At 35.9% G+C, this 19,902-nt stretch overlaps 1 protein-coding gene across 1 annotated transcript in view; it reads left to right on the forward strand.

Annotated features, from left to right (window-relative positions):
* LOC107687064 (KH domain-containing, RNA-binding, signal transduction-associated protein 3-like) overlaps positions 1–19,902 on the forward strand; it is a 168,446-nt gene that overhangs the window by 78,793 nt on the left and 69,751 nt on the right. The window contains exons 2-3 of the mRNA XM_016484212.1: positions 3,711–3,829; positions 18,068–18,184. Of these exons, the coding sequence (XP_016339698.1) occupies positions 3,711–3,829; positions 18,068–18,184 (236 nt within the window). The remainder of the gene's footprint in view (positions 1–3,710; positions 3,830–18,067; positions 18,185–19,902) is intronic.

The raw sequence follows: 19,902 nt of genomic DNA on the forward strand, positions 1-19,902 counted from the left end.
TATATATAATATATATATATATATATATATATACATTTTTTTTTTCATGTGCCTGACTAGACATATTAAAGCGTAAAAACTATTTGAAAGGTCAGATTTGCAGAAATGAGTTGAACTTCTTTTAGTTTGATATACTGTATGTGTAAAGTGGAGGTTGTGGTTTATCCTCGAATAAAAATATAGCCCTTATTGTTGCTGAGCTTAGATTTGTTGGTAGGTCACAATCTTCTGAATGGAGATTCTGTTGGAAAGGCTGCTGGTTATCTAAGGAGGGAAATTTATATTTTTCACAGTATTCTCTTGGGTGCGTTTTTTGCCCCTCGACTACAGGAATAATGATACGAAACAATGAGATGAACCACAGCCCACTGAATCTGCTGTCTCTGTGGGCCTGGGAAACGGAGCGGGGAAGGGCTGCAGCGCTTGTTCTCTTCCCAGCTCTCTGAGTAGCTATACGTAGATATTAATTTGATACTTTATAATAAAGTTTGACACACAGATCCCAGATGAGACATGACAACATACTCTAACTAGGCAACATCAAATCCCCAGCATCAAGCACTAACTTCAAGAGAAAATCCGGTTCCAAACTATAAAAGCTCAGACTTAACCATTACCTTTTACAGTCTTTTGATTGACAGCAGTGTCTCCTAGCAACCAAATTGTGGAGGATAATGCTGTGCAATGCTAGCATGTGTTCTGCAAGTGTACAATTATCACGAAAGATCATTTACCATATTTTACACACCTGTCTGCAAATGTTTGCTCGACAGGTTTTATGTTGTATATACACTGTTTTGTATTTATTCTTAAAATTATGTCATAGATTGATACTTTTCACACATATTTATAGGAATACAAAAAAATAAAGAAAGAAAGTAGTTAATTGTCATATTTATCTGATTTAAGTAAGTCATGTCATTTAAATTTGTAATAATCGTAGTGAATGGTTTGTATGATGGGTCTCAGATTCAGTCTAGACAGAATGGGTTTATTTTTGATGACTCTTCATAACTCTTTGAATAGAAGTGCTTTCCTGATTAGTCGAGGGAATGTAGGATGTCTTAATTTTGCATAAACTGTCCTCACCAAAGCACAAAAAAATGGAAAAGAGAGTTGAATATTGAAGTGCAATAAGCGTCACAAGATGACAGATTGTGGAAAAGAACATTAAAATTTCTTTTTCATATTTAAACTCTTTTGAAGTGCTCTCATTATCATTAAGAGTTAATTACTAGGGTTTACTGGGAAACCTTCGGGGAATTTTTGTTAAGAAGTTAGGAACTGCTGAAACCAGTGGACAGTTGCATAAAATGCTTACAAGTTAGTCATCTAATTTATTTTCTTTGAAACTGGCCACTGGTTACATAAAAACAACTGGTCTAATTTGAATCCAAAATATTAGACTCATTAACCCTTGGCTAACTGCTAGTTGGTCACACTAGTTCTTAAGACTGAGTTTGCTGAGTTTTTATTGTACAACTGGCTGCAGGTACCTCAACAATGATGGAGTTCCTGTTGAAGGCAAATAGAGTGCAACAGTCCAGTAAAAATCCCATTCATTTTCTCTATAGTGGAATAAATTTTGAACATTAAGTCTAAAGACAGATCTGCTGTGAGCTATAAGGTTAATTGTTGGCATATGCCTTACAGCAGTATTATCTCATCATATTTTTTATATATTCATTCATAACAGCAGAATTGATGATGAAAACCTACATTTCCCATGATTCAGAGGAATCTCCATTAATCAGAGGCTCCCAGCTCCCATGAAGCACTGCAAATGCATATTTTAAAATAAACATAACATTAATTGTTTCTATATACGTAATCAACATCTTTAAAAGAAAAGTTATATATTTCTCCATCACTATTAATTTGATTATGTGTTCCACAATGATTCAATGGGATTGTTGTTCTTTCCCTTATTAAACCATTAAAGGGATAGTTCACCCAAAAATGTAAATTATATAATTAATTACTCACCCTCATATCGGTCCAAACCTGTAAGATCTTCGTTCATCTTCGGAACACAAATTAAGATATTTTTGATGAAATCCAAGAACTTTCTGACCCTCCATATTGACAGCAAGGGAACTGACACGTTCAAGGCCCAGAAAGGTAGTAAGAACATTGTTAAAACAGTCCATGTGACACCACTGGTTCAACCATAATTGTATAAAGCTACGAGAATACTTTTTGTGTGCAAAGAAAACAAAAATAACGACTTTATTCAATGATTTCATCTTTTCCGGGTCAGTCTGTCGCCATTCATGACAGTATCACAACGCATGCATTAAATAAAATAAAAAAAAGGTTGTTATTTTCTTTGCACACAAAATGTATTCTTGTAGCTTCATAACATTAAGGATGAACCACTGATGTCATGGACCATTTTAACAATAATCTTACTACGTTTCTGGGCCTTGAATGTGATAGTTCCCTTGCTGTCTATGGAGGGTCAGAAAGCTCAAGGATTTCATCAAAAATATCTTAATTTGTTTTCTGAAGATGAACGAAGGTCTTATAGGTTTGGAACGGCATGAGGGTGAGTAATTAATGACAGAATTTTCATTTTTGGACGAACTATCCATTTTAGGACACAGTCTTTGTGTCGGATTTTCAAACACTTTTTTTTTTGCTTCAAATCAATGGTAATTCACTTTGTACCTGGATAGTTTGGTTCATTGCTTATAACTCTTAAATGAAGACTTTTTAAAAATACCAATGGGAAAAATGAAAAAGTGGACAGGTATTCTTTTGATGGCTTATCTCCTAATTATTAATTAGGTCTTGTTACATAAACTGATTCATATTCAGAAGCCATGTTTTAGCTATAAAAGAACTGGTTTATTGCAATGGGACGGGAATTAAGTTGTATCGCAGATGAACCACACCAACCTGAGAAGACCTGTTTGATGTTTGCGTAAATATTTTTTCCACATCTCTTTACTTTTTGATGAATATTTGAGAGCACACAAATTTAACTCAAATCAATATGTTCTGATCTGGAAAATGGGTCTGTTGTAGAGAATGTTCTCTGAAACGGTACTAAATTCAATATAAAGTTGTTTAAAAATAGAACATGCTAAATCATTTTAACAATTGTCTGGCTACAATTGTGTGGAGAAGATGAATCTTGCATTTGATTGAGCAATTTAATCACTGTGCTGTCCAGTTCATGTGGATGTTGAATGTGTGATGGACATTTCAAATTCTCCATCTTTTTTCCAGTGCTTCTGAAATGACCTTTTCCATATTGTTTTCCGCTAAGTACATCAAAGAGTTGCAAACCCACTCTGTCCCAATAATGCAATGTATCACGAGTACCCACACTCATACAAGAACTCATTAATGTGACTAATATCCTAGCACCCCACTGTGTCCCACAACAACAAAGACTTCTGTGCGTGTTCGAAGAGCTCATTTACACACTTTAATGTCTAATCAGACAACGCTTGCCTCACCAACAGAAATATCCACCAATCACAGATAAATGTCTTTCAGATATGATTGTAAGCACATCCAATTGAATTACAGCGTGGCCAATGGAAGCTATTTCACAGTCCACTGATCAGTCAAAATACGCTTGGTACGAATGATATCGGGCAAATGGCAGGACTGTTATCTGAGCTTATCTGAACCTGAGATTCACACGGATAAACCATAATGATTTGACGAACTCTTCCTGTCTCTGTCTCTCTTAACAGAAATCGAAAAGGTTCAGAAAGATGAAGACAAAGAGGATGAGAAGTTCATTGATGTTGTCATCAACAAGAACATGAAACTGGGACAGAAGATTTTGATCCCTGTAAAACAGTTTCCCAAAGTAAGTACAACAAAGCTGTTTTTCAGTGTATAATATGATACAGTAGTTAAACCCTAGAACAGAACAGATTTGGAGAAATTTAGCATTAAATCACTTGCTCACCAATGGATCCTCTGCAGTGAATGGGTGCCGTCAAAATGAAAGTCCAAACAGCTGATAAAAACATCACAATAATCCACACCACTCCATCAATTAACATCGAATCAAGTGAAAAATCAAATCCATGAAATAAAGCATGCAAAACTGTCGCTTTCAGTCGACCTTTACTTATAAAATTGTTTTCTGCAGTGAAACGTCATTTTGTCTGAATCAGGAGAGAAATATGCACAGATCAAGCAGCTTTTACAAGCGAAAACAGTTCTAAACAAACATGTCAAACATGGATTTTGATGTGAAGGAACAACTGGACTTTTTCTCTGGAGGAAGTGTTATTATGGATTATGGGCTCATATTTTGGCCAGAAGCGATGGTTTAAAGTTAAAACATCCTAATAACAGATTTGTTCCTTACAAAATATGCCACTTTTTTGCATCACAAGATGTAAATTGATGGATGGGAGTCATGTGGATTATTGTGATGTTTTTATCAGCTGTTTGGACTCTCATTCTGACGGCACCCATTCACTGCAGAGGATCCACTGGTGAGCAAGTGATGCAATGTTAAATTACTCCAAATCTGTTGTGATAAAAAAACAAACTCATCTACATCTTTGAAGACCAGGGGTTAAGTAAGATTTCAGTAAATTTTCATTTTTTTAATGACTGATTCCTTTAATATTTTTGCAGTGCTAGTGAAATTGATCATAATATTTCATAAATATCCATTGGCAATTTGTCAAAACATTTTCTATAGGCAGTGTTATAGTGTAAAGTAATTAGACGGTGCAGACAGAAATTCTTAATGTTAGGCATGTCTCCTTCACAGCTGATAACCTTTGTGTCTTTCATTTGTTTAACATGTTATCACACGACTCCACACGCCACCACTTCACTATACATACAGACTATAGTCATTCATAAGGATGAAAAGCGCTTCACAGCGCAGCTACATGTTAATATGAACACGAGTTTGATATTGAAGCATGCACAGGGCGATTTCAGAAAATGGTCCTAATTTCCATATTGTTGCTGTTGAGTGTGTTATTTGATGATTTTTGCTCCCTTCGCAGACGTAGAGGTGAGCGTGACCTTGATAGCAGGCTATCACATTATCATACCACTGAGCATGTGTGTGTGTGTGTGTGTGTGTGTGTTCATGTGACGTGTGCATATATTCCCGCTGTTTTCCCAAAGGGCTTGCACACAAGGAACAATTCTTTCTGTACCTCATTTAGTTAGTGCTTTCGTAGTTCTCCCAACATAATTTAATGGGCTTCTTTGTTTGCGTGGTTTTTAATTCACACCATTCCATCCTGGGAAGGTGAAAGAGCGACAAACAGCAGGAGAAAAAAGAGAAACAGAGAAATTTAAGCAGCAGGTGTAGATGTCTGGCTCTATTCAGAAAAAAAAGCTTTTTTAGGGCAGTGAAAGGGTTTAGATAGATGATAATTAGAACAGCGGGTTTATGTGATTGTTTGAGGAGGCGTTTCATTGACGAAAGAGATGAGTAAATGAACAGGACATGTGGAAGGAGAATAGCATGTGCTCATGTTCTTTTGTCTATCATAATCATAATTTCCATTTCCATTCACTTTCATTATTATACTGAGCTACTGATATTTTCTGTATAAGAAATAAATAAAATATTTAAATAATATAATATTTAAAAAATAGTATATTAAAATAATAGTTGGGAATATTTATGATTTATTCATGTTTTTGAAAGAAGTCTCTTATGCTCACCAAGGCTGCATTTATTTGATTAAAATGGCTGTAAAAACAGTAATATTCTGAAATATTATTACATTTTAAAATAACTGTTTTCTATTTGAATATGTTGTAAAATGTAATTTATTCCTGTGATGCAAAGCTGAATTTTCAGCATCATTACTCCAGTCTTCAGTGTCACATGATCCTTCAGAAATCATTCTAATATGCTGATTTGATGCTAAATTATTATCAATTGTTATTGGTACTCAATTATGCATTACCCATTATAAATAATGGGTCTTTTTATTATCAATGCTGATACAGTTTTTTGCTGCTTAGTATTTTTTATATTATTATTTTAATTACAAATATTTTTTTCAGGATTCTTTGATGAATAGAAAGTTTCAAACAACAGTACTTATTTGAAATATAAATCTTGTGCAACTATAAATGTCTTAAATGTCACTTTGGTTCAAATTAATGAATCCTTGCTAAATAAAAGTATTAGTTTCCTTATTTTTATTTCTTTTTTTTACTTACCCCAAACTTTTGAATGGTAGTGTGTCACAGTTTCCAGAAAAATATTAAACAGCAAAAACTGTTCATATTTTTATTACATTGATAATATTAAGAACCAATTCATAATATTTGAGTACCAATAATAATTGTAATTATTGAAACTTGACTAATGTCTGCTGAAAGTTAAGCTTTGACATCAAAGGAATACGTTTAATTTTAAATTGTATTAAAATAGAAAACAGCTATTTTAAATTGGAAAAATATTTCACAATATTCCTTTTTTTTTACTGTGTTTTTGATCAAATAAATGCAGCCTTGGTGACCATAAGAGACTTGTTTTCAACAAAAAAACTTGGTAGTATATATATATATATATATATATATATATATATTTGAAAGAACAGATTTTTGTCCCCTAGATGTAGCTTACTTGAAGTTTTATTATACAGTGGTAGCATATAAAACCGATTACAAGAATTGAATTGGCCTCTTCATGACAAATGAGCTCTGGAAAGATGAACAATTCATGCTCCTAACATGAGGACAGATGGGCCGGCGACAGCCTTATACATTTGTGCGCATATACACACTTTTGTGCACCTGTATATGATGTATATATGTATTTGAGTAGCTGTGTGTGTGCACACATTCAGAGAGTGATAATGTGTGTCTGAGCTATTTTTTGAAGATGGTTTGTAAATGGGCTCTGGGGTCCCAGAGGGAGTGTGCTGTGAAGGGTAAAACATTTCTCACACACACAGATACTCACGCTCTACTCTCATTTTTTTTTACTCATACTAGAGGTCTGGTACCTAATCTAAGACCAAAAAGACCCAGAATTCCATCGGGATTGAATTTGTAATTAATGGAAAAATATATTATCATTATTATTATTATAGGTATTCATATTTAATTTTCAGTTTTAATGAATGTAACTCATTTTGCTCATGCATGCACTAACAGACTGCAATAGTCTGAATCAGAGCTCAATTTGCGTGTCTGGGTCTGCTTAATTTGTATATATATATATATATATATATATATATTTTATTTTATTTTATTTTATTTTATTTTATTTTATTTTATTTTATTTTATTTTATTTTATTTTATTTTATTTTATTTGTTTTGTTTTGTTTTGTTTTGTTTTGTTTTGTTTTGTTTTGTTTTGTTTTGTTTTGTTTTGTTTTGTTTTGTTTTGTTTTGTTTTGTTTTGTTTTGTTTTGTTTTGTTTTGTTTTGTTTTGTTTTGTTTTGTTTTGTTTTGTTTTGTTTTGTTTTGTTTTGTTTTGTTTTGTTTTATTTAACTAACTTTAAACCAATAATGCTATTTTATTTTTATTTATTTATTTCATTTCGTTTCGTTTCGTTTCATTTTATTTTAATTGCTAGGGTGTTGCTAGGTGGTCCAACCACTAGTCAAAACAGCTCACTTTCAACTTTCAAATGTCTGTTGACTTTCAAGTCTTGTTCAAATCACTAAACATAAGCGAATTATTTATTTTATTTTATTTTATTTTATTTTATTTCCAATTAGTTTAGGGTTATTTTAGTTTATTTTATTTCCAATTAGTTTAGGGTTCCGGTTGGGTTTTGTCTCACTGGTTGTGTCAGGTCACAGGTTTTGTTAACCGCATCATTGTGCTTCAATTGAGTCTCCATCCAATATATTACTCAAACCCAAATGTCAGCTTGTGTTATTAAACACAAGTCTGCTTTACTCCTGATTCCGGCACCTACAGGAGCCCCCAGTCGCCCCAAGATGTTTGTGGATCATGGAGCATATTGGCTCTGTGGCTCCATTATAGCTGGACCTTATAATGACATTATTATCTATTCAGTATGAAATTTGTCACAGTGCAGTGAGTCGAATGATCTAGTTGGAGGATGCGTTTGTGCGCTGCAGTGTTGTGAATATAATTGACTTCTGTTCCGGAGTCTCTGGTTTTAACTGGATGATCAGCAGATTGCTTTAACCACAGACTATGGTAGATTGCCTGCCAAACTCTTCCCACTGTCCATCATGGGCATAGAAGAGGTTTATTGCTTTAGATCATGAGTAATAATCAGTAAGCTCTGTGGTGGTAACATAATACCATGGTATTGGATGGTAATACTGTGGTACTTTAAAATACAGTATGTGCTGGAATTAGTTTAACATGGTTTTTATATGGTGCTGCCAATCTATAGGCCCAAAATAACATAGTACCGTACTTTTTGTAAGTGTAATTGTTCAGTACATTTACAGTACCATGGTTAAACTATGGTATTATCTGAAGTATCTTTGAGTGCCATATAAATAGCATGGTGTGTGAATATAATAATTACTGGTAAATGTCCAAAATACCATTATAGTACCATATGTTTTGTAAGTGTAATTATTCACTACATTTACCAAAAAGTACCATGGTACTACCAAGGTTTTGAACATTTTCCATGGTAGAACCATGGTATTCTTTAAAGTACCTTATAGCACAATCTAAATGCCATGGTTTGTGAATATAATAACCTTACAAAAAGTTATGCGGTAACATACAGCAGTACCATGGTATCAGATGCCAATATTGATACTTAAATTCGCGTACCATAGTTCTTATATGGCGCTACCATGGTACCTTGTCCAAAACACATGGTAGTACCATACTTTTTTAAGTGTAATCGGTCAGTACATTTAACATGCTTTTTAAACGTACCATGTTAAAATCATAGTGGTGGTAACATAATACCCTGGTATTAGAGGGTATTACTGTGGTACTAAAAAATGCTATGGTACTAAAATTCATGTACTATGTTTTTTGGTACTACCATGGTATGTCCAAATTGCTATGGTACTATGTCCACAGATTGTGGTAGTACTATACTTTTTGTACACGTAATCTTTCAGCACGTTTACCATGTTTTTTAGACATGGTAAAACCATGGTATTATTGGAAGTACCTTGGAGTACCATATTAATACCATAATATGTGACTATCACAAAAGTATTGTGGTGGTAAAATAATACCATGGTATCAAATGGTAATACTGTGGTACTTTGAAAAATACTGTGGTACTAAATAGCATTTACTGTTTTCTACGTGGTACTACTATGGTGCTATGTTCAAAAAAATGGTGGTAGTGCCATGCTTTTTGTACATGTAACTTTTCAGTACATTTACCATGTTTTTTTGACATGGTAAAACCATGGTATTATCGGAAGTACCTTGGAGTACTATATTAATACCATGTACCAAGTACCATACCTTTTGTAAATGTAATCATTCAGTACATTTATCATAAAGGGCCATTGTACTAGCATCATTTTTTTTTAAATGTAGCATGGTAAAACCATGGTATTTTTGGAAGTAGGCCTACTTTGGACTACTATATAAATACCATGGTATGTGAATTTCTGTTCAAATGAACACAAGCTCTAAACTGCGTCTCCCACTATTCAGTCTTGGGCGTTTGCTGTTGACTTCAGATTTGTCATAGCGATGCGTTTTAGGACAACTCTTGAGAAAAAAAGATGGGGACGTCAGGTCTTGTAAATGAAACTTCATCTCAGAGCTAAAAGGAATGTCAGAGTACATGAGCCCTCAGCGTTAGAGCCGTAATGATCGGCCACTTCAAATGAAGCAATTATCGAGTGAGAGCGACAGTGTAATGTCATACGGCGTGGCTATTCACGTCGCCTCGCGTCACACTAAACAGATTGCCTTTGACAGCTCTGGTGACTGTAGACACTAATGCGCTGTTTAGAGCTTCAGAGAGCTACTGGAGGAAGGCAAATTCAATTTGTCCAGTCTGACAGGTGGAGCAGGAGAAGGATAGAGAGCTTGAAGGGTGAGTGTGATGAATCTGATTGGAACAGTTTTACTCCAGACGTCACCTCTAGCCTCATTTATGGGACACATGTTTACAAGACAAGGACACTTTCTTGGCTAATTTCATCTTGTGAGGACATGGTTGCTGGTCATTGAGATTAAAGAACAATTTTATATTAGAGAGTCATGAATATGCATTTTAAGTGTTTATTAAAAGTGAGGCATGTCATTTTTGTGGCACTAGTGTTGGATTTGCCATTGGGATTTTTTTTTTTTTTCAACCAGTTTTTCCAAACTGTCTTCCATTGGTCAGTCATAGTCCTGCCCTAAACTCATGCTATTGGTTGAGCTACAATGTAGGTTTGGTCAGGATGGTTAAACAAATGTTTTAATAATGCCAATGTTTTGATAGTGACACATTGCTTGCCAGTTGTCACGCCCCTGGACTCTTTGTGTTGTGTTTTCCCTCCCCAGGTGTGCTGTGTTCCCTTTAATTAGTCATTCCTTGCACCTGTGTTTTCCCAATCACCCAGTGTTTAAAAGCCCCAGTCCTTTCAGTTAGTGTTGGTCGGTCCTCGAACGTCATTCCATGTGTTCCTGTGTCTGCTACGTTCCCCGTGTGATCATTACAGACTGTGAATTTAAGTTATCTCTGTGTTTCCTCGTTCCTTGCCTCCCGAGAAGTGTGACAGAAGGACCGACCAAAACAGTAACTTCCGTGTTTTCCCCTTTGTCTGTTTTATGTTTTTTTCTCAGTGTTTTTCTTTCCGTTGTGTCCCCATGGATCCCTTCACTCGCCCAGAATTCCTCCTCCTCCTGCTGGAGCAGGGAGACAAAGCTCTCGAGGACCATACCAAACTGTTCCAGAAACGGGTCGCCACTCACCATCTGCCCCGTGGATGATCTCGCCGGATCCACTCCGGACCCAGAGCCCAGCCCAACATCTCAGGAAGGGTATGGAGCATCAGCCTGAGCCCACCGATGACGGAGAGCCCCGCGGGACTGCCATCCTCCAGCATCACCGTGGTTGGAGTCTCCCTCACCTCCGCCTCCAGCCTCCGAGGCCCAGACTCCGCCTCGGCCCGTAGACCCAGTGGCTCCACCTCGGCTCCTAGCTCCCTCGCCTCCACCGTCACCCATCGATCCATCAGCTCCACCGGGCTCCCTCGTCCCTCCGGCTCCGCCTTGGTCGGGCGTCGACCCGCCATCCCCCTAAACCTACCATTTGTCAATAAAACACAAGATATAACAGGCAGATACAACTACAGTCATAATTTATTCAAAAAGTATTAATATCCCAAGTCTTCCAAGGCAAAACGATTGATTTGTGAGAGGAATAGACGCGATCGCCGTCTCCGTCCGCCGTAAAGCTCATCTTGTGTGCTGCAGTCTGTGCACAAATTAAAAAAATGCCGCCAGAAGAAGCCTTACGTCAGCCTTGGTTGTGAAATGCTATTGGCTCTTGCATGTCTTGTGACAATTGCGTCATGCTACGGGAGTATCTTTTTGAATGAGATGTGAGGATGTTAACAGAGTGAGATCATTTTCAGCGATTAAAACCTTATGTTTTACTCTTTTCTTCGCATAAAGACATCGTATGGCTTCAGAAGACTTGGAATGCAACACGACTTGATGGTAATGATTTTATACTGCTTTTTATGGTCAGTTTTTGCAATAAATACCTGTGACTGTACTTATATTTGCCTGTTACATGTTTTATATTGTTCAGAACTGGGTAGGATTAGGGTAGGGGTGTGTCAAGGGTGGAGGGCAGGGATGAGGCGAGGAATTAGGGCTTTTATTAATAACAAAATAAAACAAAACAAATAGAAACTACCCCATGGGGAAACCGACTGGCAAGGCAGGACAAGGCTTGACAAGGCAGGGCAGGACACAAGGCACACACAACATTCGAAGACAAACTCACACAGGACTGCAAACACAAGGAGAATAAATAGGGAGCAAATGAGGAGGGTAATAAGGGAAACACAGGTGGGGCAAATTAACCAATAATCAGGTAACAAGATGGGTGAGGTCAAGACAATTGACATGAGAGCACATGGCAAAAGAAACCAAACAAGACTAAACAAAAACACAAGCACATGGCCAGCAAAACAATCACAAGCCATGTGCTTGAACAAAACAAGACACGAACAAATAGCTAATGAGAATACTCATAAGCTGCGTGTTCACACAAGACATGACAACATGAAAGCATGCAGTCAATGAAAAACACAAGCTGCGTGCTACACAGCACAAGACGTAACATGAAAGCACGCAGCCGAAAACACGAGCTTTGTGCAACATCACAAGACACGAGGACAGAAGAGTGTACTGCCCGAGCGAACTCGAGACCGCATGCTCCCACAACAAAACAGAACAAGGAGCGCGAGTGTCCGAACCCCGACACTAAACCGAAACTGAATCTGAACAAGACATGAGTGCTGGGATCTGAACACCATGCTCCAACATGAAACAAGGCACGCAGACAAGAGAATGCACGGCTCGAGCACACTCGAAGCCGCACGCTCACAAGAAAACAAGACAAGACGGGAGAGTCAGGGCTCCATCACAAAACCATGAATAAACTAGACCGAAGTGACAGAACCCTGACACGGGTGGGGTTAGGTGCTCCAATGAAAGTATAAATTTATATACAATTATTTCTATTTTTTACCAATGCATGCAATCCATTAAATTAAGACAAACAACTGAAAACAATGGAGGACCCTACACCTCGAAAAGTGACGCTAAAGGGGTACCTTGAGCGTCAGAAAGCGACGCCAAGGTGTCCTGACCAAGCGTCAATATGAGTTGGGACTGAGAACGTGTTGTTTTTTATTGTTCTGAGATGCTAGGGTACTGTTCAAAAGTCTGGGGAGCAGTAAGATTTTTTTTTTTTTTTATGTTTTTGAAAAGTCTTATCTGCTCACCAAGGCTGCATTTATTTGATAAAAATACAGTAATAAAAAAAACTTTTCTATTTGAATATATTTTAAAATGCAATTCATTCATGTGATCAAAGCTGAATTTTTAGCATCATTACTCCAGTCTTCAGTGTCACATGATCCTTCAGAAATCATTCTAATATGCTGGTTTGCTGCTCAAGAAACATTTCTTATGGTTGTCAATGTTGGAAACTGGGACACTTTATAAGCATTATAAATACCATTATAAATGTCACTTTTGATCATTTAATCTGTGTTTATGGAATAAATATATTCCCCTTTTTTGGTGTTTTTTTTTTACTGACCCCAAACTTCTGAATGGTAAGTATATATTCCAAGTTGCCCATAACATTTGTGTGAGTAAAAGGCTATTGACTTACAATGCTGTAAAATTTCATTTGTGTCCGGTTCAGATTCACAACATGACGTAGCGGTTTTGAGAGTTGCAAAAGAGGGAAAGATTTTCAGTGAAAAACAGGCTAAATGTTGGTTCATTTCTCACACAAATCTATCGAGTGACTTTAGAACAGTCGCAAGGTTTACTTTTTGACACTTTTTCAATGGTGTTATGACTGAACTGTTTTTGTAGACCTGTGTAAGGTTTCTTTAAAAATCCTTTAATTTTCTCTTGAGAAAATAACAGCATTTGGGTTCAGAATGACATGAAGGTGAGAAAATAATGACAGAATTTTCTTTTATGTTTATTATTCCTTGAAATTAAAGTGTTTTTGATGTCTTTCTCAGCCAGTGTGTGTGCAGTCTCTGCAGTCGTTGTGCCTGTCTCTGGCAGCTGCCTGTGAGGTCAGTCTCTTTGTAAAGGCTGTTTAGCGAGACCCAAAAAGAAAAGCCCTCCATGTGCCGACTGTTTCATCTCAAACAGAGAATGTGGCTTTCTTCTCAGACATTTCATTGTGTTTTCCAAACAAACGGAGCTTTATTAGCGAGAGATATTTCCATAAAGAGTAAACCGAGTTTAATAAGTGACACATGGATCTCTGAGATCTTTTTGAAAGCATTTGAGAAAACTGGAGTGAATACCGTATGTGATTTAGCATCAGCGTCAGGACACTATCAGCCGAACGATCTGTAAAATGCCCTCATTACCTGATGTAATCTGCAATTAAAATGAATTCATAATGAATGTCATGGTGGGATATCAAAATTTTGCCTGTGAGATATTACCCCATTTTGCCTGTGCCTTTCTTATAAGCCTACACGTATTTTCCTAAAGCCGCGCACATTTTGTGCATTTATATCAGATAACCGTTATTATCTTCCCCCATTTTTTGTCGTGAGACAGTAATGTTTTCAAGAAGCTGGGTAGATATTTTTGAAAACTAATAAAACTTGCCAAGTCAAGCATCACTTTTACTATTGCTTATACTTTGGGCTTTTAATTTGTAATCATTACAATTTGATATCCCGCACCTCAAATTATGTGTTGATGAGGAGAGCTGAGCTGCTTCCTTTCTAAAAGACTAGTTTTGCCTCGTGGATAATAAATGCACAAAAAAAAGAAGAATTGCATTGAGAGACTTGGGTGATTTTTGCATGGCCAAACATGATTCACACTCACTCATGCAAAAATGTAGTACACATTTTGAACTTTATAGATAGTTGAAGTTGAAAATGAAAACCGTTCTGAAATAAGCCTTTTTGCTTTGTTAAATTGACAAAGTGTATGTATTTATTGTCTTTTCATCAGATGTTCTCATGGGAACCATGCACAGCTTGTAAATTTCAGCATTTCTATATTGAGGAGAGGCCAGAGTGTGTGTTTTAATGTATGTGTGTGTGTGTGTGTGATGGGGTGTATTTAAGAGCTTTAGAGCTTTCCGTAAATCCTTACGCTGTTCGGCGCACACTGTCATTTACAAGCCTTAATATCATCAGATTACACCATTAAAGCACAGCCAAACAAAAGCCTCTGTAAATAACAGACATCTATTGAAAGCAACTCCACAAACAGCCATCAGCAGCAGAACCCACCGCGCTCTAAAAATCCAATGTGTGGATTGACAATAACACCACGGGGACACTTACTGACACGTACTGGAAGTGTAAAGCAGACATGTGTCTCATGCTTTTTAATCTATCTATCTATCTATCTATCTATCTATCTATCTATCTATCTGTCTAGATGTATGTATGTATGTATGTATGTATGTATGTATGGATGGATGGATGGATGTATGATGGATGGATGGATTAAAGGTCATGACCTCTTAGTCATCAGCTCAATAATAATTTGCATACCCTCAGTGCTATAAAGTATTTGAGATGATTATGTCCCAAAGTATCAGGATTAGTGCATTCTCAAATCATAGTGTGTTCCCATTGGGAAGAGAAATCACAAATGAGATCTTTTAAACATCTCAGTTGTCGCTTTTGGAGATCAATGAGATTATATTAAGAGTAAATGGAATCTTTTGCTGAACTTCCTTCTCTGATGTTCCTATTGGGAAATATACACCACTAAATATGACTTTTAGTTTCTGAAGAGATCTCAGTTCTCAGTTTTATACTGTTTGGCTTCCATTGACCTCCATAGTATGGACAAAAAAAAAAAACAATGTTTGGTTTCCAATGTTCTTCAAAATGTGTTCCGCAGAAAAGAAAGTCATACAGGTTTGGAACAACATGAGATTTTATTTTTTATTTTTGGGTGAACTATCTCTTTAATATTGAAGCTAAGAAGAATATTGAATATTGAAGGATAAAAAAAGAATAAAATAAAATACAAATAAATAAATAAATCAAATAATAATAATAATAAAGGTAATTGTGACTTTTTCCCCTTGCAATTCAAAATTATATCTCTCAATTTGGAATTTCTTTATATCTGACAAATCAGTTTTTTTTTAGATATAAACTCAAAATTCAGACTTTTTCTTGCTTTCGGTGTTTACATCTCACCAATCTGCATTTATATAGTCGCAATTCTGACTTTTGTTTTCTTGTAATTCCTTTTTTTTTTTTTTTGTAAAAAAAGTCACTGAAACTTTTTCTCTCACAAGTCTTACATTTTTGTTTCACAGTTGTCTGTTTATATCTCATAATTCAAACTTCTAATAATTCTTTGTTCACAATTGTTTATACCTTGAAATTCTGAGTTTATATCTCACAATTATGTACTGCAATTCTGACTTTTTTGGTAACACTTTATTTTAAGGTGTCCTTGTTACACGTTACATGTAATTACTATAATAATAATAATAAATTATTCATAATTACATGCAAGTAACCCTAAGCCAAACCCTAATCATATATTATGTACATGTAGTTAATTAACATTACTCAATACTTAAATGTATAATTACACTGTAACAAGGACACCCTAAAATAAAGTGTAACCCTTTTTTTCTTAGAACTGTGAGGAAAAAGTCACAATTACCTTAGTAATTTGTTTTATCCTGTGGCAGAAACAAGCATCCATACTTTAAAATGCACTTAGATTTGCCCAGATAGCTTATATTAATAAGTCAGAGATTTCAGTATGAACTTAAACATTTATCGTTATTCTTATAAGAGATCTGATCTGAGCTGAGGAAATACATTTTACACTTACTCTTTGTCAACAATTGTCTCATGTCTATTTATATTTCTGCAGGTGAATTTTATAAGAAAAAGTGCTGTATAGTATGTAGTATATATAGTATAGTATTTCTGTTGGATTTTCAAAGTATGCATCCATCCTGCCACAAAGGTTGAATAAACCTAGAACCGCTCCGCTCTTTCTGCTAATTCTGGGATTCAAATTTTGCCATCAGGTTCAGTCAAGCCTTTCTATTTTGAAAAAGTAGCCGAGAAAGTTTGAGAATGTGTCTCCTGAGCGCTGCGAATGTGTCTGTGGCTTTCTCAGAGGTCTTCATGGGTGGCAGGGTTTGATCTTCCGCTCCGGGTTCAGTGGTGAGATCGCTAACAAGCCTGGACAGCAGGCGCAGGTGAAGCGTTTTAACAAGAACAGCAGAGAAAGCGTCTCACCTCCTCAGCCTATATGCTTCCTCTTTCTTTTGCCTTCTTTCTGGGACGATTCTTCTTCCTTTCTTTCTCTTTCTTCTGTCTCGTGTTTCTTTGATCCTTGCCTCCTGTTTCCATCCGAATGTGACACAAAACAGTATGTGTTTTAGATCTGGAGTCTGTAAAGTGTCTTTAACAGATGCAGTTCTGTCAAGAGGAACGCTGTTTTGTGCCCTCGCAGGCTATAAGAACTGGAAATGTAACACATGAATTTAATACTATTATTTATTTTTATAATGAGTGAATACAGTTGCTATTTGATTCAATTTGCTTGGGACCTATTCAGACATGGAAATAAAATAAACAATATATTGACCTTTTTTTAAGTCGTCTTTGTCTCTGAATGATCTTTTTGCAGTAAATATTGATATATGCAATTAATTGTGATTAATTCACATGTATATAATGTAATTAAAAAATGCATCATTTTAGAATCATTTCATATTTAATAAAATAACTTAATGCTTAATAAATAATTATATATAATATATAGTGCCATTTAAAATTTTCTTCTAAAATGAGCATTTTTTGTCAGGCTCCTATGTGATTCAGTAATTTCACTTTTATGGCAGGTAATAGGTTATTTCCATTGCCATTAAAGTGAAATAACTGAACATAAACATAGGAGCCTGATTTTAAAAAATGCCAATTTTAGAAGAAAATTTCAAACAGAACTTAGAGGCTTTTGCATCTGAACTCTTCATATATTTTATATTTGTATATATTTTAATAGTTTAGTTACCTATAATTAGCTAACTATAAAAACAAAAATCAATGAAAAGTGCCGTCCATTATATAAAAAAATATTTGATGTCTCTTTTTCTTATTTAAAATTAAAATTACTAATTCAGAGTTTGAACAAAAAAGCAAGTATAGTGTCTTAGTGAAATATTTGATCATTAAAGCATGCATAACCAGAAAAAAAGAGGATCATGGGTAGCAGAAATGAAAGCAGTGCCGTTTAATTGGTTGATGTGGGCAAGAAAAATGCTGTATTTAATATACCATTGTGTGGCTTTGATAAATGTTTAACTGCTTTTGCAGAGGTAATATTATGTATTAGGGAATAGTAATTAGAAGACAGTACTATGAAGTGTAAGTAAAACTCTTTTTTTCTCTCTTTCTCTCTCTCTTTATTAGTTTAATTTTGTGGGTAAACTCCTGGGCCCTCGAGGGAACTCATTAAAGAGACTGCAGGAGGACACGCTGACCAAGATGTCCATCCTCGGCAAGGGATCCATGAGAGACAAAGAAAAGGTATTCTTTATTTGCTTATTATCAGTCTCTGCGTTGTTAATCAGGGTATATGAGGCAGGAACTGGTGTTTTTTGTCCCGTCTTTCACCACATAGTCTCATTGTCTCCGCTGTCACGGACGAGAAGCGATCTGAACGATCACTAGCGCGTATGTTGCGTTTCTGCGTGCTGCGCCGCTGATTGAATCGATCGATAGTTGCTGATGGGTCGCTCCCCCCCTCCTCACCTGGAAAGAGGGATACAATGTCATAAAGGAATGCTAACGTCAGCGTCCTGTCAGAGAGAAAGAGAGAAAGAACACAAGAGACAAAGGTACAGAGCGATATAGTCTGACAGGTTTTTGGAGTTATTGGCAAACAGCAGATTACTTCTTAAAGCGTCTAAATGAATTGACTTGAGCTGTCTGTTGAGGTAATTCAGAAGCATTCTTCTAGTTAAACAGGACTTTTTTCACATTAAAAACTGAAGTTTTTCTTTTTTTCTTTTTCGAAAGTTTCATGTATAGACAATAATGTTGTCAAAAATGATCCCCATTCACACAGATCACCAAAAAAAGACTAAAAACGCTGTATTGTTCATGCCAGGCCAGTAGTTGGCGATATTATGCACATATACTGAACATGCAATACACATGCGCATAACTTCACCATTTTCACAAATTTGTGTTTTTACAGTTTACACTTAGATGATAATGGTGTTGTTTATCATCGTAAATGAATAGCCGAAATGCACAAAAGGTTTTCAAGTTTTAGTTAAAAACAGTGTTGTGTAAACGCCCCTGTCGTTGTTTTTTCTGCCTGAATGCCTGAATGTTTCTTGCACCAAAAACAATAGTTTAATTTTAGATGATCCGTTCAGTTCATGTATGTAATTTCTTTTAATACAGGTTCAATCTATACATATATAACTCACTAAAACTTTTCACCTCCAGTTCAGGACACACCTGCCAATCAGCTTCCAGTTCATTCCACACCTACGTGAGACATGACTGTATTCAGAAATCATCGACCACTTTCCGTTTTCACACTTTTCTTTTCCACATAATTTTTCAATTATGGTCTATATTCTAGCTGCTCCATTTATTCTAAAAGAAGATTTACATGCTTCATAGCTGTTGGAATATTCCTGACACTTTCCACAAATATATTTAGTTATTTATTTATTTATTTATACAACAGTTCGTTCTGGTTCTCAAATCTGAGTGGTTGAGAACCATGAGATATTGTACTGTTATCGCTACAGGAACGCCCTTTCACCGTTTGTATCACTCTGCTTCCCGTATTTCTCACAACAAGTGTCATGGCGGACGCCCAAATCCACTAAAATTTTAAAGTAATACCGTTTTTGTGTCATGGAATGTAGTTTTGAGAGTTTTTTTAGGCGAGAATGTATTTGTTTAGACTTCAAATATGCGGTTTGTTAATAAAGATAACGTCTATTTGAAAATTTGCTTTGACGTTTTCGGAGAAGTGAGCTCCAGGGCGTCAGCGGCTGTTCAGCGCTCATGAATAGGGTTGGGTATCGATTATCGATAATCGATACTTTTAAAACGGTACCGGTGCCTAAACGGTGCCTGAACCGATACTTTAAAAAAAGAGCCACAAAAAAACGATGGATAACATTAAAGAACATTAAAAATATTTAAAATAAATATACATAGCATTCACATGCTCCTCGGATGCTCTCATTTCCCGAGTTGTGCTTCCCTTACTCTAAGGC

This window comes from Sinocyclocheilus anshuiensis, unplaced genomic scaffold, assembly GCF_001515605.1.
Source record: "Sinocyclocheilus anshuiensis isolate Anshui unplaced genomic scaffold, SAMN03320099.WGS_v1.1 scaffold1641, whole genome shotgun sequence".
Taxonomy (NCBI): domain Eukaryota; kingdom Metazoa; phylum Chordata; class Actinopteri; order Cypriniformes; family Cyprinidae; genus Sinocyclocheilus; species Sinocyclocheilus anshuiensis.